Here is a 23,221-nt window from a genome sequence, read left to right as displayed (position 1 = left end):
CAAAACGTGCAATAGTCAAGGACAACCGAAAATAAAGGAAATACACAAGGGAATCCAGGAGGATCCTAACAACCTACAGTGCAGCAGGAAGCCATTCGTACCATCGAGTCTGCACCGACTCTCTGAAAGAGCACTCCATAGGCCCACTTCCACATCCTCTCCCAATAACCTATTAGCTAAACCTACGCAGCCCTGGAGGGGCAATTTAGCATGGTCAAACCACCTTACATCTTTGGACTGTGGGAGGAAACCGGGCCACGCGAAGGATGCGCAGGCAGAGACGGGGAAATCGTGCACACTCCACACAGACAGCTAATTTCAGCGACTCTGTCATTTCATTGGATTGATTGTACTGACTTCATAAAGCAGCAAGGGTGTTTGGGTATTTAGCATTTCTAACAACTGGATTTTTTTTTGGGGACGGGGGGACAGATTAAGAGCAGATGCGACATGGCCGAGAGAATGAACGTAGGACCAGAACAATCTAATTCAAAAGGAGGGAAAGGTGGAAAAGGCGCCGTTCGAAAGGTGATCAACTATATCACAGGCACAGGTAAGGAATGAGCAGGAAAACCTTTCGAACCTGTTGTACAGAAATTCTAATTTTCTTTGTCAGACCAATTTTTAACGATACTTGATATCATTTAGTCTCTCGAATCTGCCAGGTACAAACAGAAGGCGATCATTCAGTCTTTCGAAATTATTGTACTGGTCTAGGAGTCAGGCATTCATTTTGTGGAGAATGTTTCACAGAGGCAGGATTAGATGAATCATGAATAAAAATGCCGAATGAACTCAGCATGTCTGGCAACATCAGTGGGGTGAGAAACCGACCTTCACCCAAAATCACAGGGAAACTAAACGTTTAACTCTGGTTCTCACTCTGCAGGTACCGACAGAGGTGCTGAGTTGATCCAGTATCTTATTCATCTTTTATTTCAGATTCCAAGTATCCATAGCATTTCGTTTTAATTAAACCAATCAGGCTGGGACGGCCGAAGGGCCTGTTCCTGTGCTGTAATTTTCTTTGTTCTTTGAAACTGGAACATATTACACGGGAAGACAGATGAGCCACTTAACTTGTCGAATCTCTTCCACCATGTACTCAAGTTACATCCAAGTAGCAGCAAATAGGAATGCTTTCAACACAGAAGAAATAGTGGTTTGAAATGTTAAATCCATTGCCAATCATAGAAGGGAGAAGTTATGTGCAATGATATTTTCATACATATGTGTGCAACATTTTGTAAATTATATTTTGTTCACTTTCACTGTTTTCTATTTATAGCTGACGATAGCGATGAAATCCGAAAACTACTGAACAGTTACAGTGACACGGAGTTAGGGGTCATGACCCAATTCTACCGTCAGAGATTGGAGGAGGCTATTTTAGAACTGGTGGAGAGCATTGCCTTGGCACTAATTGCAACAGGTTCATTGAGCAACGATGAATATGGGGTATGTTGCAATCCAGAAGCTCTGTTATTGTACCATTTTATGTTAATACAAAAATAGCAGTAATGGGGGTACACATGACGAGAAATGTAGAAACGTGTATATAAATGGCACTTCAGGGTACCGCTATGAAGGACATTAGTCAGATTATTGGCTGATCTGAAACATTTATTTTGAAAATATTTGATTGCAGTTTTTATTTTATACACTGAACAGTACAGAAGACAAGGATATGTGCATCGGGTGCAATATACAAGATATTTACATTAATGTCAACCCACCCTCCTCCGGCTCACCTTGACTTCCCCCATGCCCCCTTCCAATCCCCGCTCCCCCACCAGCAAGACATTTTCTCTAAGACATTTTCTTGGGTCTCATATACAGTAGGCAATTCGCATCCATTTACATATATGAAGTTCTTGCCCCTTTCCCACCCCACGGCTTTGTCGATTGGTCCCCCACCTCACCAATCCTGTTTTCGGTGTTTCTTTGTGGCCTTGCTCCATGCCCCTAATAGCTGTTTCGACCATTATGCAGCCTCTCCGCCCTCTCTTTCGCTGGCGTCCCTCCTCCCCTCCTTGTCTGTTCCCTGCGCTCTCGTTGGCTCCCGAGTGCCCTCCCCCGCCTTCCTCACGCCCTATTGGTTGTTCGTTTCGCACAGGTCCTGGAACAAGTTGGTGGAAGACCGTCTTTGACCCTGGGATAGCGAATTGGATCTTCTTAAGGTGGCGAAATTCCGACAGGTCTGCCAGCCAGTCTGCAGTTATGGGTTGTATTGCTGATGCCAGACGAGCAGGATTCATCGACGGCGATAAGGGAAGGATAGGCATGGGTGCTGGCCCCTTCACATGACGACTCTGGTTTGTCCGAGACCCTGAAGACTGCCGCTCTCGGATACGGCTTCCCGCTCACGCACACAACCTTGGACATTGCCTCAGAATATACTGTCCAAAATCCGACGGGTCTGGAGCATGCCCAGAACATTTAGTTTTGGTTGGCTGGGCCAATCTGGCAACTTTCACATTTGCCCTCACATCTTCAGGAACAAGTTGCTCATTCGGGTTCCTGTCAGATGTTCTCTGTGCACCATGTTCAGTTGCATGAGGCTTAGCCTTGCGCAAGTCGATGTGGTGTTAGCCCTGTTCAGTGCATCGCTCCAGAACCCAGAATATTTCCATCTCTAGTTCTTCCTCCCATTTTTTCCATGCTTCGTCCAGTGGCGAGCGTGCCCTTTCCAGTAGTCGTCTGTACAGGTCCCTCCTTTATTACCTATGTCCAGTAGCTCATCCAACAGTCTGTATCTCGGGAACCGTGGGTGTGCTGTTGTCCCCCTTGCGGAGAATGTTCTTAATTTGTTGCTGCTGTAGTTCATTGTGGTTAGATAGCTGCAATTTCTCTGTCAGTTCCTCTAAGGTCATTAGCCTGCCTACTGCATAAAAGTGCCCTACAGTCAATGTTACACCCACTTGTTCCCACCTCTTGACGGTGCCATCTAGCGTGGCTGGCATGAAACTGGGATTGGTTTAGCACACTGGGCTAAATCGCTGGCTTTGAAAGCAGACCAAGGCAGGCCAGCAGCACGGTTCAATTCCCGTACCATGCTCCCCGAACAGACGCCGGAATGTGGCGACTAGGGGCTTTTAACAGTAACTTAATTGAAGCCTACTCGTGGCAATAAGCGATTTTCAGTTCAGTTTCATTTTCACCCTGTGGTTGGCACCGATGGGAGGGGGGGGGGGGCATGGTGAACATCTCGGTAAGGCCGAAGTGCTGCCTCATTTGATTCCAGATTCAGAGGGTGGCTACTACCACTGGGCTTCATGAGTGTTTTGTTGGTGGAGATGGGAGCACTGCTGTGGCGGGGGCCCAGAGGGACATCCTGTACAGGAGATCTCCTCCATCCTCACCCGTTCCATGTGTGGTTCTTTCACCCATCAAATCACTCTTTCCGCCGTGACTGCCCAGTGGCAGTACTGTAGGTTTGGAATGGCCAGGCTCCCTATGTTTCTTCCTCTCTGATGGGGTTCTTTGGGGATCCTTGGGTTCTTACGCCCCCCCCCCATAAAAGTGTCAGAAACATTGAGACAACGGCATTGAAGAAGGCCTTGGGGATGCCGATCGGTATGGACCTGAACTGAAAGAGGAACTAGTGCAGTACGTTCACCTTGAACGTCTGTATCCGCGAAGGCGAGCAGGAGTGTATCCTATCTCTGTAGGTCCTTCCTTACTCCTCCGCCAGACTCTCCAGGTTGCACTCGTGGATTGTGTCCAATCATGGGCCATCTGAACACCCAGGTAGTGCAATTTCCATTGGGAAAGTTTGAATGGTAGACCCCCAAGCTCTTCTGCTCCCCCTCTCGGGTTCATCGGGAGGCTTAATTCTTGTTCAGGTTGTGGTTGTTGCCCGAGAAGGCTCCAAACTCGCTGAATAGCTTCATGATCCCTTCAATGCCACTTTGCGGATTCGAGATGTAGGAGCCCTGGTCATCTGCATAGATAGAGAATCTGCTCTCTGTCTCCTCTTTGGATTACAATCCAGCTTTTCGGCGATTTGAAGTTGATCGCCAATGGCTTAATTGCCATGGGAAATACGAGCATGGGCAGCGGGTATCCCGTCCTATGCCTTTGTGCAGCTGGATGTAATCAGAACTGGGTGTGTTGATTCGTACGCTCGCCTTGGGGCGTTGTACAGGAGGGTCATCATGAGGTGGCATGCCCAGTCCATCGACCAACTGTTTCATCCCCAAGTACCGATCGAAGTCTCGGAGGTGCGCACCCTCAGCAGAAGGCTTTGAATGCATCATTGGCCTTTTTGTTGATTCAGCAACCAATCTTAGAATATAATCATAGAACGTACAGTGGAGACGGAGGCCATTCGGCCCACCGAGTCCGCACCGGCCTTGGAAAGAGCACCCTACTCAAGCCCATGCCTCCATCCTATCCCAGTGCCCCAGGAGCCACACATCCTTTAGGACACTAAGGGCAATTTAGCATGGCCAATCCACCTAACCCTCACATCTTTGAACCGTGGGAGGAAACCGGAGCACCTGGAGGAAACCCACGCAGAAACGGGGAGAACCTGTGGACTCCGCACAGACAGTGACCCAAGCCCGGCATCGAACCTGGAACCCTGGAGCTGTCAAGTAATTGTGCAAACCACTGTATGACCGGGCTGCCCCTGCGCTACTTCCCTCGTGGCTGCCAGTAGGCGGCTAATATTGTCTCTGTGTTCAGAGAAAGTCCCGATTTGCCTTATCGGAGGTAATTTTTCATTAAATCACAGCCTTCAGCGCATTTAAGGACGTGGAGCGTGAGATCTCCCCGTTCTGGTTGTCAGTAACATACTCGTCTATGACCTGTGATGTTTCCTGACAGAAGAACTTGTTCGCCAAGAGGATCGCGTCCAGTCTCCTTGTTCGGCGTTGGGCACCGCAAGTCTCTAGACTCACCTCCATGGAGCATTGGGCGTGATCGGAGATTACAATCTTGCAAAACTCCGCTCGTACTATCTCTTGTAAGCACCCATTACCCCACTACAAAAAAGTCAACACTGGTATCGACCTTGTGTGCTTACGAGAAGAAATAAAACACCATGTCACCTGGGTAACTGAACTTCCATGCGTCCATCTGCTCCATAAATGTTCCCAGTTATCTTGCCTTGCCTGACGTTTCCCCAGTTCTGGGTTTTGACATGTCTGTCAGTGGGCCTGTACCCAATGAATGATGCATCCCCAGCAACGCCAGCCCCTACGATCAGTCGGTGAGTATCGATGGCGAGAATATCCGCAATCGTCTTCTTAACAAATTCTGTGCCGCCCACGTTGGTGATCATATGTTGACGAGAACCACTGGTGCCCCGTCCAGGACATCGCTGACCATGACGTACCATCCCCCTTGGTCCGGAACCGTCTTTGTCGCAGTGAGCATCATCCTCTTACTTACCAATATGACAATCTCCTCGCCCCCGTCTCTCGTCCCGTAATATGAATGGCATGTCCGTCCCACTCATCTCTTTCTTTGCCAAAGTCGGTCCTGCTCTCTCAGGTCCGTCTCTCAGAGGAAACTACGCCGGCTTTCATACTTTTGATGTGGATGACGACTCTGGGTCTATCGCCTGGGCCGTTTTCTCCCCTGCTGTTCCAAGTGGCTGTCCTGATGAGGAGTATTTGTCGCCCCTCCCCCCTCCTGGAGTGTCAACAGTTCTTAACTTGCACTCTGTGACCTGCACTCTGGGGTTTCCCTTCCTCCAGGTGCCACCCAACATGGCCGTCACCTGTGTGTACGCCAAATGAGGGAGTCCCTGTACTCCGTCGCTTCCCTTTGTTCAGGGGCCCTCCAAAGTGGATACATGTGACGCCACCTTGTTCGATGTTCACGAGAGTGAACTGCTGCAGCAAGTCAAGAGGCCTTCTGCTCCCACCACTGTCTCTGTCGTCTTGTTCCCCCTGTGTATTTGTTTCCCCCCTCCCTACTTCTGCGCCACTCCTCGTGTCCGTCTCTCATACCACCCCCCTTCCCATTCTCTTTACTCCTCTGCTTCGCCCCTTGTCCCACCACTCTCCCCCCTCCAGCTAGATGCTTTCTCCCTGGTGAGAGATGCTACGCCACCTCGCATGCATCCTGGAGCTATCTTTCCCACAAATCTTGTGAACCCCCTTCCTGTGATCGGCCTGACCCCCTCTGATGGATTCCCCTCTGTCTCCTCCACGCCGTCTCATGCGTTCTGATGCACACGCTCCCTTCTTCCTACGAACGGGTTCATAACAAGGCGAATCAGTTCCGCACTAAATGTCCATTGGTTCTTCTTTGTCACCTCCATGCCCTCTTTATCGCTGCTGCTCTTGCTGTCTGTCCAGACTGTGCTTCTGAACGAACCCGTCCGCCTGTGCACGGGCAGTGAATTAAGGCCATTTGACCTGCTATTTGACTGAGAGCCTGGCTGTGTACAGCATCCCGAATTTAATCATGTTTTTGTACAGGACCGATTTTGCCTGATTCAATTCTACCCTCCGCTTTGCCAATCCGCCCCATTGTCCTAGTAGACAATGATTTTTTTGTCTCTTCTTGGTGTTAGCCTTCGTTTGTCTGGCTCAGTAAAGGGTCCATTCCTTGTCCTGGTATATGTGCAGCTTGGCAATGACTAGGCTGTTCCCCCGCCTAGGGCCTTGGCGGGAGCACCCTGTGAGCCCTGTCGATCTCCGGTGGCTTGGAGAAGCTGTCTCCCTCCACAAGGTTAGCTACCATTTTGGCCACCTAGCCGGTTGTTTCGCTGTCCTCGATTCCATCTGGCAGGTCCAATATTCTTATGTTCTGTAGCCTCGATCGATTTTCTAGGTCTTTCACCTCCCCTTTCACGCTCCGTTAGGTCGCCACCAACCGCTTAATTTCAAATCCAGGGAGACGATCCAGTCACTCTGGTCCGTCGAAGTTATTTCCGGCTCCTTCATCGTGATTCCCTCGGCCTCAAGTATCTTTCCGATGCTGTCAAGGGCCACCTGCATGGTGGCCTGCACGTCAGTCGCTGCCACCTTTACTGCCGCCTTTATTTCGGCCTTAATATCGTCTCTCATCTACTGCAATTCCCTTGTGAGGAACGTCTTCCATCCATGACCTGACGGGGAGGGGAGGGAGATAGTCTATTAGGTCGCTGTTCTCCGTCCGTCGGTGGTAGCCGGGCACCCCTTGCCTTGAGTGTTTGTCGATCCGCTTGCTCACCTCTCCTGACCCTTGCCGTTGGTTTTGGTATTTTTGCGGACTCTTCAACTGCTGATTCCAGGCAGCCTTGCTGTATTTCTTGTCGTTAAATGAGGGGGTGTTTTAGTCTGATTTTGTTGGCTAAATTCGGCTATAAGTGCCTGTTATTCCGTCTTTCGGAGGAGAGCGACATGTTATGTGACGACTCAGCACACCCCGTCATCGGAAGTCAGCGCCCGATCAGAAACATGAGAAAGGTTGGGCAACCAGTGAAGCTGAACTGAACGAAACGAAAACAGAAACAAATTAAATATTGATTGATAATAATAACGCAAAATTATAAATGAAACAGACAGCAGTAAGAGATTTACAAAGTAGATGCAAATGAAGGTGATAACTGAATAGCGACTACTTGCAGGGTGGGACTGGCAAACTAATAATGGAATGTTCGAAAGTTCAAACACGTTTTGTATCTGTCCGCACTATAGAAGGAAGTAAATATATCTGAAAAATAGTCTAAAAATCGATTGAAAAGTGAGGGATGAACTGAAAATAATCATTATCAATGGGGAAAAATGAAACACATTTATAGGATTCAAAGCAGGCAGGTCCCCCGGATGCTATATATACTGTAGTTAGAAAGTAAGTGACTGCCAAGATACTGAATGCGTCATTTCGAATCTTCCGATTCTGGAAGGATCACACAGGACATGAGAAATGGAAATGCAAGGTATCAATAGAAGAACAAATCGGGAAACAGAACATGAAACGAGGAGCCTATTAGCCTTATCTAGCGGCACGGTGGCACAGTGGTCAGCACTGTTGCCTCAGTGCCGGGGACCCAGGTTCAATTCTTGCCTGAGGTGCCTCCCCATGTGAGTTTGTCTGTGTCCACATGTCTGCAGGAGTTTCCGCCGGTTGCTCCAGTTTCCTCCCACAGTCCAAATATGCGCAGGTTACGTAAATTGGTTATTGTAAATTGGCCCTCCATGTCCAAAAGTTTAGGTTGGGATACTGCATTACGGGATAGGGTGGGATGTGGGTCTAGGTAGAATGCTCCATCAGAGGGTTGGTGCAGACGATGCATTGCATGGCCTTCTTGTTCACTGTAGGGTTTAGTACACTGGGCTAAATCGCTAGCGTTGAAAGCAGACCAAGGCAGGCCAGCAGCACGGTTCCAATCCCGTACCGGCCTCCTCGAACAGGCGCCGGAATGTGGCGACTAGGGGCTCTTCACAGTAAATTAATTGAAGCCTACTTGTGACAATAAGCGATTTTAATTTAATTTTATTTCATTCTATAATTGTATGAACTTGTTTCACAGAAAACCTGTCCAATTTGTTCTCCACGGAGTAATAGTTGATCATTATGATAACGTCCGTAAGCATGTATATTAATCATGGCTTTAAGAAAGGAAAAAATGTTTGCTAACTTATTGGACTTTGCTGTGGACCGCAGTGAGCAGTGTGGATAAAAATATACTGTTACATGTAATCAGTTACAATTTACCGAAAACACTTGATACGTTGACACATTGATTGTTGCTACTGCAAACACGAAATTAACGTAGTGGGAGAAATACATTAGCATGGATACGAATTAGCGAAACAACAGAAAACAGAATAAATGTGTTTCTTTGTGAGGAAACTATAAATCGTGGAATTACCGAGATATTAGCGTCGAGGGTGAACCATTTAAGTTAGATTCTAATGCCTTGGTTGAAGGACGAGAAGATTGTAGCGAGGTTTGCTGATGATGAATGATATATGCGAAAATAAATAGTGAGGAGGACACTAAGAGTATGCATGGGTATGGAACGTTTAAATAGTATGCAAAAAATCGACTGTGGAATTTACTGTGGTAAAATCATCCAATTTGATGAGAAGAATAAGGATGTAAATTTTTATTTGAACGAACACAGTGGGATTGAGGTAGAATCGTGATTTTCCCCCTCGTTGTTGTATTTCTTATGCTCTTGATTTTGCTTTTATAATATATTTTCGCAATCCTCCCTTATCGCATCATTCCCCTCTTCCTTCCTTTTCTCCCCCTCCCTTTTTTCCTTTTCCATTTTCTCTAATTCCAGTTCATCAGTAAACTATCAAAACAACAACGCAGAAAGGAAGCAGCCCGATATCTACTCGACATCGTAGCTCAAAAGAACGGTCAGACTAACCGGGAATTCTTGGAAACATTGGTGAAAATGCAAGGAACAAAGCCAAAACTGAAAAGAATTTTAAAAGAAATAAAGAAGAAAGGTATTGTACCAATCAATGTGGCAAGAAAACGTGAACATACATATCAATACGTCAGTCAAACTTAGTACTAATGAAATTAAATATCTTCATCAGGTTCTCTTGTGCTTTCGAATGCACGGACTAGTCAGCTGGAACAAACTCTATCAGCCAACCTCAAATGTAAGTCAATGGCCATGTTCTCACCGGTCCCTAAAATGATGCAGCACATGTTCGGCGATAACATCCCATCAGTGTTTCTGGCACACTAAATTAAGTAAATAATTCAATTCAAACAGTAAATGTCAACTGTTGCAATAAGGTGTCATCAACGTTCATGCATTGAGTGGGTGTAAAAAAAATAGGTCGGGGTGAAAAGCTAGAAAATATTCTACCTGCCACAAGTTGCATTGCACATGTCAGATCTTGGGCTCATTGAAGTATAGTAAGGACCAGATCAGATTAATATAAATTTGCACCTCTGCCCCAAGTAGACGTCCACCTGATTGAAACTCAAGACCTCCAGTTTCTGATTCCCGATTCAGTGCTTCATTGTGTGAGTCAGATGGCCTCAAATATTAGTCTGGCAAGTTTTGAAGGCTGGAGAAATATTGTTGCGATTCCATGTATCTGTGTTCATATTGAGACGTTGTTTTAGCTAATTGTGGAAGGACATGGTTGACATACAGACAGAGATTGGACATGACCGCAATTACGCATAGGAGCAGAGTGGGTAAGGACAACAGTTCCATTAACTCCCATACTGTTCAAGAACTCGAGTCACATATAGCCCAAGGGTTTTGTATGTAACAGATTTACATTTAGTGCCAGAATGGGAAAGAACTGACAGACACGTGGGCCCGGTCTATGCACGAGCACGTCACATTTGTCAAAGACTGATGGACAAAAACGCCCACAAAGGATTAGGTTTCAGTTACATATGGCCTGAAGTGGATAAGGAATGGCGACCTATGTAGACGTAGGCTGTTAGCCAGGAAACAAATTTCAACCCACATTATACAACAACTGGAAATTCAAAGAACTCCTCATTGATTGTAGAAGATACAAAATGGCTAAGGATTGGATTGACATATGTTCCCGGGATGATAGTAGCTTCAGACATTTACATTCTCAGACCGAATAGGGAATGGATTTCGTATTAATACAGGAGTGGTTAAAAAGAGAGGTTAGTCTCCGGCCCAAACAGGATATTGACTTGAGATACAAACGCAAGACTCAATAAGCATAAAAGCAAATTACTGTGCATGCTGGAATCTGAAACGAAAGAGAAAATAACTCTTTGACAAAGAGTCATCGGACTCGAAACGTTAGCTCTTTTATCTCCCTACAGATGCTGCCAGACTTGCTCAGACTCAATAAGGATCCCTCCCTGAAACAACATTAAACACCCAGTTGGGCATTGGTGTCAATTCTCTATTACATGCTCAGTGTTCCGAATTCAAATCCTCAAACTGACAAAGTGGAATTGAACCCCATGCTCACTAGATTCTAATCCATACACTAAATTGCTCGTACAGAAATCTAGGCGATACAAAATTAGTTTCCCCTCACATGAAGAACAGAATAACGAGCAATAGAAAATTTCCACGATGTTATTTAGTTATTCGTTGTTAGTACATCGTTGATTGACAATATATATCTATAACCACATTGAAATTACTGGACGAAGGTGGCCTGATACATTGATAAAGGTCCAGAGTATGAACCTATGTGAACATAGAAATTGCCAGTTTAGACATAAAACAAATCAACAGTTCCATTTGACTCCTTTGACGAGTTGTCATGTGATCATCTCGGGAGTCAACGCAAGTGTACATATCGAATCATTTAGCAATTTGGTTGTCAGCTAATTACATTTTCGATTCAATATCATTTTAGTTTTGCGTGATGGTGTAAGTTGGTTGATATCAAGTAGATGCCAATTTTATATCTATTCGGATTCCCTTTCCGCTGGAGAGAGTAGACAAAAATATCGATCGGGCTGAATACCTGGCAACGAATCATCAACATTCGATTCCCTAATTGCCAGGAATTTCATATGCCCAGGATGGATGAGTAAATAATTATGTGGTGGAATAATTCTTAATGTTAGTGTAGGATATATGGTTTTGCTCCTGAGGCCAGTTATACCCGTTGCATTCTGTTGCAATTCGTGGTGTTGCATATCAGGAACGATGAACGTCTACTCCCTATAATGTAAAATGATTGTCCACATCAAACGTTTTTGTGTACCACCCAAGCTGATACTCTCCAAATGTTTCCCCTGCAATTTCTATGTAATGCAATAACAATATAGGAACAACTCTAATATCATTCTGAATGTTCCAATTAAAGGCATCCAAAAGGAACACAAGGCCCATCTCCTCGCCAAAACCGAGAATGTGAGAAAATGTACCATCAGAGGAAAGGACACACCAACGGCTGATCGATACACTGAACTTATCATCATTTCCTCTCTTCGTGAACGGAGATTGGTGGAACATGAACTCTTGTCCAGAGGCAAAGATCACGAGGAGTGGCAGCAGAAGTACATCGCCAGCGATCTTGAGAAAATCCGTATCGAACAATTATTCAGGAGTAGTTTCGGCCACAACAGCCTGTGTGGGACCTCGGTAGTTAGCGGGGTCGCCGGCATTGGCAAGACAACCATGGTGCAGAGAATAGTGCACGAATGGGCCGCAGGGAAAATCTACCCTCAGTTTCATTTCGTCTTTCATTTCACGTTTCGAAACCTGAATGCAATAAAGGGGAGACGTTCCTTGGACGAATTAGTACTGGATATCTATCCTTATTTGGAAAATACAATTACAGATATATGGATGAGGCCGGAACATTTGCTCTTGGTGTTTGATGGGTTGGATGAGTTCCAACACACGATTGACTTCACAGGTCGTGCAGCCTCTGGGAATATCTGCTCCCGTCCCGACTGTCGATGCGAAGTGTCCGAGATTGTCCGCTGTCTGGTCCAGCAACAGCTGCTAAAGGGTTGTTCTGTGCTGGTCACAAGTCGGCCAACCGCATTGGGATCATTGGAAAAGGCCAATATCAACCTCTGGGCTGAGATCCTGGGCTTTCTGGCTGATGAAAGGAAAAATTATTTCAGAGTTTTTTTTGGGAATGAGGAACTCGCCAACAAAGTATTTAAATACGTGGAGGAGAATGAGATCCTGTACACCATGTGCTACAATCCCGCCTACTGCTGGATCATGTGCTCCACCTTAGGCCCACTCTTCACTCAACCAGGGGGCAAGCAATCTCTCCCCAAAACAGTCACTCAACTATTTTCCAACTACGTTTACAACCTGTTGAAAAACCATCGGCGAGATGTTGCGGACCAGCGGATGGTCTTACTCCGTCTCGGGGAGTTGGCATATCAGGGCGTTTCAAAGAGAGTCATTGTTTTCAACGAGGACCACTTCGGTCAGCATCAGCTGGAACCTTCCAGGTTCACTTCTGGATTTATGATGGAAATCCTAGAAAAAGATGATGCAGCAAAAAACGTTGTGTACACATTTCTCCACCTGACCATCCAAGAGTTCTTGGCCGCTCTCGCTCATTACTTGAGCCCGAAGCACAAAAATATGTTCGAGCTGCTTCCCTGCGCTTTTAAGAAGGACGATGGTCGCTTTGAGATCTTCATTCGTTTTGTGGTGGGTCTTTCAGCGTCCACTTCATCCCGGCAGCTTGAAGAGATCCTGGGCCCGCTATCTCACCACACCACATGTCAGGTAATAGACTGGTTACAGCTCAACGTTCAGGCAGAGATTAAAAACATGGACAGGAACGCCGGAAAGCGGCAGCTGCTCAACATTTTTCATTACCTGGCTGAGTCTCAGAACAGAGCTTTGGTCCGGAAGACCGTCGGGTCGGTGGAGCGGCTGACCTTTGGGGACTCCAATCCCCAGAACGCACTGAGGTTGAACCCACTAGACTGTGCTGTGCTGTCACACGTGCTCCAACTCTGTGAAACTATGGAGGAACTAAATTTGGAGAAGTGCTACATTCAGACGGAAGGGGTCAAGCGTTTGGCGCCCGCGGTCCACAAATGCAAAGTTCTGAGGTATTTATCAATGTATGTGTAAGTGGGCATCAATGGTCTTTTTCAGGATGGCAAACTCTGACTATAGGTGTGCCTCAGGGGTCGCTGCTTCGGACACAAACTATCTGGACGAAGCAAGTGAAGGCATTGTTCCCAGGTTTGCACATAATACAAGGATCTGCAGAGGGATGGGTATTACTAAGTATCCATGATGTGGAGATGCCGGCGTTGGACTGGGGTGAGCACAGTAAGAAGTCTTACAACACCAGGTTAAAGTCCAACAGGTTTGTTTCAAACACGAGCTTTCGGAGCACGGCTCCTTCTTCACCTGAAGAAGGAGCCGTGCTCCGAAAGCTCGTGTTTGAAACAAACCTGTTGGACTTTAACCTGGTGTTGTAAGACTTCTTACTATTACTAAGTAGGCAGGGGGCTGCAGAAGGACTTAGACAGGCTAGGGGAGTGGGGAATGAAGTGGCAGGGGAGTGGGGAATGAAGTGGCACGTGCAATAAAATGTGGAAAAGTGTGATGTTATGCTCTTTGGGAGGAGGAATAGAGCCATAAACTATTTTCTAAATGGGAAAATTCTTAGGAAATCAGAAGAACAAAGGCCTTTGTCCTTGCTCGTGATTCTCTTCAGGTTAACGTTCAGGTTCAGCCGGTGGTTAGGAAGGCAAATGTAATGTTGACATTCACATCGAGAGGGGTTGTATACAAAAGCAGGAGTTTTCGTCTGAGGCTGTATGCGGCTCTGATCAGACTCCATTTGAAGTATTGTGAGCACTTTTGGGCCCCGTACCTAAGGAAGGACGTGCTGGCCTTGGAATGGGCGCAAAAAATGTTCAGAAGAATTATACCTGGAATGAAGAGCTTGTCGTATGAGGAAAGGTTGATGACTCTGGCTCTGTACTAGTTGAAGTTCAGAAGGATGCGAGGGGTCTTTTTGAAACTTACAGGAGAGTGCGAGACTTGGATAGGGTGAACATTGGGAATATGTGTCCACTAGTTTAGTCCAGGGGTTCGTTTAGCACAGTGGGCTAAATAGCTGGCTTGTAATGCACAACAAGGTAGCAGCATGGGTTCAATTCCAGTAGCGGCCTCCCCGGACAGGTGCCATAATGTGGCGACTAGGGGCTTTTCACAGTACGTTATTTGATGCCTACCTGCGTCAATAAGCTGTTAATATTATTATTGTTACTAGTTGGAAAAACTGGAGCCAGAGGACAGAATCTCAGACTAAAGGGACGATCCTTTAAAACAGAGATCAGGAGGATTTAGTTCAGCCACAGGGTGTGAATCTGTGGAACTCTTTGCCGCAGAAGGCTGTAGAGCCAAATCACTGAGTGTCTTTAAGACAGAGATAGATAGGTCCCTAATTCATAAGGAGAAAGGGGTTATGGGGAGAAGGCAGAATAATGGAGATGAGTAGAATATGAGCCATGGTTGAATGGCAGAGCACACGCAATGCCCGAGTGGCCTAATTCTGCTCCTATGTCTTAAATCGGTCAGCAAAAGAAGGCCCCTTCCCACATTGGAGTTTGATTTACTCAACTAATGTTGGAGAAGTCACCTCCAACACACCACCCACACATTGCAGCATGTCAGGAAGTAACAATTCTCAATTCCTGACCCATTTTGCCGTTAGCTAATCCAACCGCATCCGGCATCACGGACGTATGAGGGGCTTGACCCTCATCAATCCGACATTCAGCGCCATAAACGCAATCCCTGCTCCCACACCCGGCCCTACATGCATCGCCGTTATCTCCCACTCTCCCCCTCGATATCCACTCTCCAGCCTGACAGCCACATTCATGCACACACCCACGGGGTTCCCACGAGAGTCGGCCCCTGGCACTGCTCCCTGGCTTAGGTTGGCACTGCCAGGTGGAATCTACCAGATGGAGACTTCCAGTTAGACACTGCCCGGTTACCACTGTAGGTCGGCACTACCAGACTGGCACGTCCAGGGTGGCAGGTAGTGCTAACCTAACAGTGCCAACTTAGAAGTTCCAAGCTGTGCCAGTTGGTTTGCCAGTGCACTACCCGAGAATGTCTCTTTAGCCATCCTTCCCGGGGCTATGCTAACTTCTGCGCAGCCGGAAGGACCTGCTCGACTGCCACAAGCCTGTCCAGATTCGCAGCAAATGACGCCAGCGCCCTGGTCAAGATTTCGTGATGGGGGGGGGGGAGGGAGTGTGGGGGGGGGGGGGGGGGGAAGATCTCGGTACCAATATGCGAATGTTTTTGAATGCGATTCTCGGACCCCTTCTCTCACTACTCCACTTGTGAGGAGTGAGGGGGATAAGATTCCAAAAAACAAGCAGGCAGGAGATGAAAACATTTTTACAGTTCAGTCCGAATGTTGAGCCCAGGCGAAATTCTCATGGACGGAGAGGATGCAACATCAACCCCTTTTTAACAATTATGCACTCTGGTAGAATGCACGAAATGTGAAATGTCAATCATGGGTGGGATTCTGCTGTTCACGAGCCACCTGTTTCTCGACGGAACGCCGATTGCTGGCGGCGTGTTTCCCTTTTCCCGCCGTTTGTCCCTGGGATTTCCCATTGAAGCCACACCACGCAGTTTTCCTCTTGAAAATTACGAATGATTTTGCTTCTCACATTCCCTCAGCCGATTAATCCTCGAATATAACAATTCTTATACACGTTTGACGCGCTTTAGTCCAAAATCTATATTCAAAATCTATGTTCCTTGCACAGTGCCAAATTATTATTTGTACAATTGCTCCATATTGAACATAGCAAAATATTTATTAGTTTTATCTCCCCCACCCGCCTGTGCGCAAACGCGGAAGATAAATTTGTGACCGAGCAGATTTTATTTGTGACTCTTTTCTTGGTTGTTAGGCTGAATCACAATCATATTGGAGATACAGGAGTCAAACTTTTGTCTGTATCACTGTTACGTGAAGACTGTAAAACACAGAAATTGGAGTGAGTAACATTCCCTATCCTAACCTTACACACTGTCGGGATGAAATCAGTGAAACGTTCAAAAACTAACCTGACTTACAAATATCCTGCTGTTTGGTTGCATTCATTCGCTTTCTGTTTTTTTTTGGGTGCAATACTGTGTGTGGCATTATCTCTACAGCTGTCCAGTAGTTTGGTGGGCCGAAACTGGTGGACACTTCTGTTGATCAAAGCACAGAAAATAATCTTAGCACTGGAGGGGGCTACGGCAAAAACAAAAATCAGAACGTTAACAAACAGATACATTTGATAGTTTGCACGGAAAGGATTCTATTTCATTAGTTGGAGAAGATTATGAAAGGTTGCGCGAACTGGGGTGTTTAATATGAAGGAAAGGTATTCGATTAGTTCTGTTTGAAAAAACAAATGACTTCACCCCGTGAGTGGAGTCTCGAACAAAGGAACATAATTGCAATGATAGAGATTAGCCGTTTATTCGGTGCCTATTTCAGAAAACATGTATTCAGACCAGCACACGGCAAATGTGGAACCTGCAACGACAAACGCTGTTGAGATGGGGGCAAATTGACTATGTAAAAATAGCGGTTGTTACATTGTGGATATGAGAGAGTATCATGCGGTTGACGATCGGATGATTATTGGAGTCAAGATAGATAATTACGTATCCAGCTGAATGAGATAAAGAGCTGACGCGCTTTAGTCCGCGTGTTTTCACGTTCTTCTGATCAGTATTGTGTTCTCATTGCAATACTTTTGTGCTTTTTCCATCGGTATTAAATTCTGATTTTAAATATTTCTTGTCAGTTTGCAGGACAACAATCTGACAGCTGCTTGCATTGAAGATCTAAGGTCGGCATTCAGTGTGAACCAATCATTAACGATGCTGTACCTGGACGGGAATACATTCACTGACCATTGTGTTCCCCGCTTGCGACACCTCATAATGAGCTGCAAAAACTTAGAGTTGATCCAGTGAGTGCTTACATTTTTATAATCTTTATTGTCACACGTAGGCTGACATTGCAATGAAGTTCCCGTCAAAACCCTGTAGTTGCCATATTCCGGCGCCTGTTCAGGTACACAGAGGGAGAATTCAGACTGTCTAAATTACCGAACAGCACTTCTTTCGGAACTCGTGGGTGGAAACAGGAGCATCTGGAGGAAACCCACGCAGACACAGGGAGAACGGGCAGACTCCGCACTGACAGGAACCCAGCCGGGAATCGAACCTGGGACCCTGGCGCTGTGAATCAATAGTGCAAACCACCGTTCTGCCGTGCTGCCATATATGTGTTAATATTCAATTTTTTAATATTGTAAATCGATAGTCTGTGGGCAATAGTTTGTCTTCATAAATCATACGAACTACATATTATACTGAGGTGCTTCACGAATCCGATTGCATCTTGCATCTGCTGCCTGTTTATTCCGCTTGCGATATTCCCATCCGATTGATTTACATAGAAATATGCTCACATAATACCCTAGCTGGACATCCAATGTGTCAATGAAACCCCGTATTTAGTCACCGTCGAATGTTGATCTCCGCTGATATCAAGGAGAACTAAACATTCGTTGGGTGTGAAATCAGCATTGCAGGATACAATAGGAGTTCTGGGCTTATTTGTGAGCTCCTTCGGGAGTCACTGGCAAGGCCATTATGTGTTGCCCCTCGCTAATTATTTTTAGAACGTGCGGGTCTGCCACCATATTAAAAGATAAACTGAAGTACTTCTGGTGTAGCTACACTCCTGTTGTGAGAGAGGGAGTTCCAGGAGTGAGATCCAGTGACAAGGAATTGACAGCAATATGGTTGTACGTAAGGATCTTATGTGGAGAGAGAAGAGTTGTTATGTGGTGGTATTACATTGCTTTTGCTGTTCTTGTCCTTCCAGTTAGCAGAGGTAAGATACTTGGAAAATAATGCTGAATGAGACTCGGCGAATTGCTGCAGTCTGTGTTGCACACTTCTCCCATGGTTAGCCAATGGTGAGCGAGTCATTGCCTAAAATGGGATCGCCTACCAATTAGTAGGGCTGATCAGTTTTTGGGTACGCTCAGCTGCCCCCACAGACAAGTGGGTACTGTTCCATCACAGTACATACTTGTGCTTTGCAGATCGACGCCAGGCTTTGAGGAGTCAGGTGGTGAGTTACTCGTCTCATATTTCCCCGCATCTGACCAGCTGCTGTTGTCACAGAACTTATCGAGATAGTCCAGTTAGGTTTTTGTTCAATTGTGACTCTTGATTCGTATTTTGGGGAACTGCACGATGTTCGGGCCATTGGGCGTTAATGGAAGATAAGATTCTATTTTTATTTATATATCCGGCCTCTGTATAGCATGAATCTTCTTTGTCACATATCAGCGCAAGCCTGAATATTGCCCTGGTGCTGCTGAGTATGTCACAGAGCACTTCCGTCTCTGAGCAATTGCAAATGATACTGACCATAATGTAATAATCAGTGAAAAGTTCAGCCTATGTTCGTATGATAGAGAGAGGGGCATCTCTACTATATCTGAAGAAGGTTGCGAAGGACACAAATCCCAATAGATTCACGCAACTATATCGGAGGACTTAAACAGTTAGGCTCAAGCAGCCACAACCGCCCCTGTAGTGCGAGGTATCACTACAATCAGTATAAAGTCTTGCACAATTCCTATTGGGCACAATTGCGCTGAGGGATCCTTGATGCCACACAATCGGTCAAAAATTTCCTTGATGTGAACGGCAGTAATTCTCACATCACTACTTGAATATAGCTCCTTTGACTATGAGTAGCCAAGATTCCATGGAGGTGATAATGCAATGGAAACTGGAAGAAACAAACTACGTATCCATTTGCAGGTTGTTGGTGCAAAGATGCAGTTTTCTGGCACTGTCAACAACACCTTCCATCACCTCATGACCGATGGACACTGGGCTCCTTCGGTGGTAATTATTCGAATTGGTTTGGGCGGTGCTGTGGATCCATTTTTAATGCCAATTGAAGTTCCCTATCCAGGATGCATTCTGTATTCTTGCCATCCTCGCCCCTTTTTAGAAGAGATGTTTAAAGTGGAGGAGTACTGACTAATTCGACTATGTGGGCTGCTGGGGCAACGTTTCGGAATCACAGTTGAACTATGCATCCATCCGGGATCGGCCTGCTCCACTAATGGGGCAAAACATATCCAGGAATTGTCATTGTGGCGTCTGAGACCAGTCCTGATAATGTATGTTGATGAGCATGACGCTGCCGTCTGTTGGCTATCTACACGACTTCGATCACATTTTTCACAATTCCACAGATCGGATTATGCATGCGTTTACAGAACCGATTGGACGTAGTTTGAAGTTGACAATTCCAACGTTTGGCCGATGGAAGATGGTTAACCTCTTTTTACTCATCTTTCACGTTTCTGTAACTGTGTAGCTGGCTAGGCCATTTCAGAAGACAGCTCAAAATCGACTGTGCAAAGTTGCAGACCGATTCATCGCATCAGCTGGGACGACAGGCATACTACCATCAGCATCCTTGAAGGAGCCAAAAGCACCAGCACTGAGGCCATGATCATCCCAAACAAACTGAGCTGGCCACGTAGGTATCATGCCAGATCCGACTGTCGAAGCAAACTGGGTTCGTTCAGCTGAAATATGGCACCCAACAAAGAGGGTGACAATGGAAGCAATTCGAAGACACCCTGAGGCCTAACGCAAGACATGGAATTACTTGGGAGACAGCTAGATGGATGACACTCCTGAATGAAGGGACACAATTTTTCCCTTCAACTCGCTACTGATAGAGACTCTCCTCTTGCAGAGGTAATTGATCAGATTGGATATTGGATGTTGTTAATAGTAATTGAGCTCCTCCATCCAGGATAGATGCACTCTGTATCCTTGCCATCCTCACCCCATATTTGGTGATGCTCAAAGTGGAGGAGTTCTGATTGATTCATTCGCTGAAAAAGGATGGCAAGTGAGAATTATATGGAGGACACATTACCCTCGTTAATCCTGGGATAATTCGACTTCATGGGGTACTGATTCAATGATCTGCACACCGTGTTGAAGTGTGCAGCTATACCTATTGGCTGTCCTCCAGATGAAGCAGGAAATTACCAGGATGTTCATGGTAGCGACTGAGATTCGTTGCAATACGTGATTTGATTAGTTTAACCCTATCAGCCTGTCTGACTATCGTTCACGACAGCTGTCCAATATATAGCACAATTCCCCAGATTCGAGTAAGCAGGCGTTCACATAGCCGATTGAACGTGGTGTGGAGCTATCAATTCCAGAGGGTTTTTTGCTGATGGCAGATCGTTCATCTCCTTGTGTTGCTATTTGTTGTTTCTGTAACTGAGCAGATTGCTGGGTTATTTCAGAGGACAGCTCAGAGCTAACCATGTACTTGGCTCTGGAGTCACTGATAAGTCAGACTGGATAATGTTGGCAACTTTACTTCCATAAAGGACATTGTGAAACAAATATATTCTTCGTCTATCGATTATGTTTTCAGTTATAATTACCGAGGTGAAGGGGCAACACAGTGGCGCAGTGGCTTGCACTGCTGCCTCAAACCGCTAAGGAACCGGATTACTGTCCCTGTGTAATTGAGACATTTTATTCCTGTTTATGTGGGTATCACCCACAACACAAATAGGCGGAGTATGTGGATTGGCCACCCTAAATTGACCCTTATTTGGCAAAAAAAAGGACTGCGATACTCCAAATGTATTGATAAAACAACATTACTGAGCATATCTTTATATTCCAGATTTATTATTTAATTGAATTTCAATTCCAGCATCAGAAAGGATTTAATTCTCTGACATGGGTTGCTCCTCCGCTGAGAATACCATCATGCCTCTGTATGTCGAATGTGCAGCTGTCCGTGCATGTAGTTTTCACAGCTCTGCTCAGATCATTCAGTCGAATCTGTTCGATTCAGTTTGATCCCCGTCTGCTGTTCCCGTATAGATCTTTAGAATATCATTAGGAAGATATTAACGCGTCTTTTGTTCGGAACGGGACACGTGGTTGTGTAAATTTGCTTTCATGAATTAACTGTCTATTTAATCATTTCTGCCTCAGGTTATGGAGGAACCAATTCAGTTCAGATGGACAGAAGCAGCTCAGATCGTTGAGAGAATCCAGGGCTGGACTACGAGTCTTTGTGTGAACAGTGGGATGAAAAAAATGTTCTTTTTTTGAATAGTTAACATTGCCTGAAATGTATGTTCATAATTACTAAAATGTTTCAATAGAGCGAATCCAGGAAAGGAATTTATTGAAATCTAAAATAAAGCAGGAACTGTTCTAAGTGGAGGAATAATGATTTCAAAGAGATAAAAGCTATGTTAATCTAACACTCCCGGCTGGGGATTGTAAATGAGGCACAGTTTTTTCATCTGGCAGATTTCACTGTTAAACGAAAGAAAACATGATCAGGTAAAAAGCCTGAGCTCCAGCCGTTCCTGTACATTAATTTACCTCAGCATTAGCTGCATATCTGACCATATTTATGATGTGAATCTGACCATATTTATGATGTGAATGCAAACATGCCAGACAAGACAACTACCCCGTGTCGGGACTTGGAGATCCCAGCGCCATGCTCGCCGATGAGGTATGTTTGAAACTTGTAACAAATGGCGTCTGGAAGTCCATTTAACTAACATCCAGCATTCGATTTTCCAGCAATTTAGTCACCTCTTCAAAAAGTCAAACAGGTTAGGCAGGTACGGCCTACTGTGTCAATTGGGTGCTGGTTCGCTCTGACTAGCTAAAACAATCAATCTGTTTACTAAATAAATCCGAAATTTCGGATCTAGTAATTTCTGAATAAAACATGTTTGGCTCACAGAGCGATTCCTGATCAGAGCATAATCTGTTTACCCCTCACATTTATGAAATAGCGACACTTTCTTACTCTGCCTCACTCGTGTTTTGAGGAGCTGCTTTCAATCCACACTCTGCCTTATCTTGTGAAACCTCAGAAAGGTCGTGTGGATGAACAATTTACCAATTTTAGATGGGTAAGAAAATCTGAAATGTGATAAAATAGTGTGCTATTTAATTCAACATCACAGGATCACAACTCTGATTATTTCCCTCACATAACCCAGGAGACAATGATAGAGTTCCCGTGCAACGAAGTAAGAAACATCTTCAATCGTACATAAATGAGCAATGTCACGTGAACACAGTTAACAGCAAGTGTGCATGTTCCACCGGTCTCATTTTAAATATTTAGTCCACAGTAGGTGTTTGATGTTTAATGATCTAGGTGTCATCAGACCTGCACAATATTGGGATTAGAAACAAAGATTGTCGAGAGTGTATAAACACTGTAAAATGACTTGACCACCCATACCTAATGGTAGGATATCCACCAACATATTCCCCATTTCTCTTTTCATGATGTCGTGCCACCCAGGATATACCAATCTCAGGAAATTACCACGAGGAATCACTCTAGGTGATTCCAGGTACTGGGTCGATGTTCCGATTGGACGTTCGGATCCATCAGCTGAGAGAAACGTTCTCATCCTGAACCCATGCAGGTTACCTTTCTGGAAGGATCACTGATCACAGATACTGAGGAAGAACCCAGGAATACTGAGAGTAATTATAAGTTAGGGCAGCACGGTAGCATGGTGGTTAGCATAAATGCTTCACAGCTCCAGGGTCCCAGGTTCAGTTCCCGGCTGGGTCACTGTCTGCGCGGAGTCTGCACGTCCTCCCCTTGTGAGCGTGGGTTTCCTCCGGGTGCTCCGGTTTCCTCCCACAGTCCAAAGATGTGCGGGTTAGGTGGATTGGCCATACTAAATT

General features: G+C 45.6%; 1 protein-coding gene across 1 annotated transcript; it reads left to right on the top strand.

The window, feature by feature from the left end:
- Positions 1-436: 436 nt before the first annotated feature.
- On the top strand, positions 437-22,258 carry LOC119967996 (NACHT, LRR and PYD domains-containing protein 3-like). The gene is made up of 8 exons (XM_038801097.1): positions 437-553; positions 1,289-1,458; positions 9,236-9,407; positions 9,501-9,566; positions 11,739-13,464; positions 16,315-16,401; positions 17,206-17,373; positions 21,482-22,258. Exons 1-8 carry the CDS (start codon positions 451-453, stop codon positions 21,567-21,569), a joined length of 2,580 nt encoding a protein of 859 aa, XP_038657025.1. The 5' UTR covers positions 437-450; the 3' UTR covers positions 21,570-22,258.
- Positions 22,259-23,221: the final 963 nt, after the last annotated feature.

The sequence above is a fragment of the Scyliorhinus canicula genome, chromosome 6 (assembly GCF_902713615.1).
Source record: "Scyliorhinus canicula chromosome 6, sScyCan1.1, whole genome shotgun sequence".
Lineage (NCBI taxonomy): Eukaryota > Metazoa > Chordata > Chondrichthyes > Carcharhiniformes > Scyliorhinidae > Scyliorhinus > Scyliorhinus canicula.
Note: the sequence above shows the minus strand (reverse complement) of the source record. Positions and strands in the feature narration are given on the sequence as shown.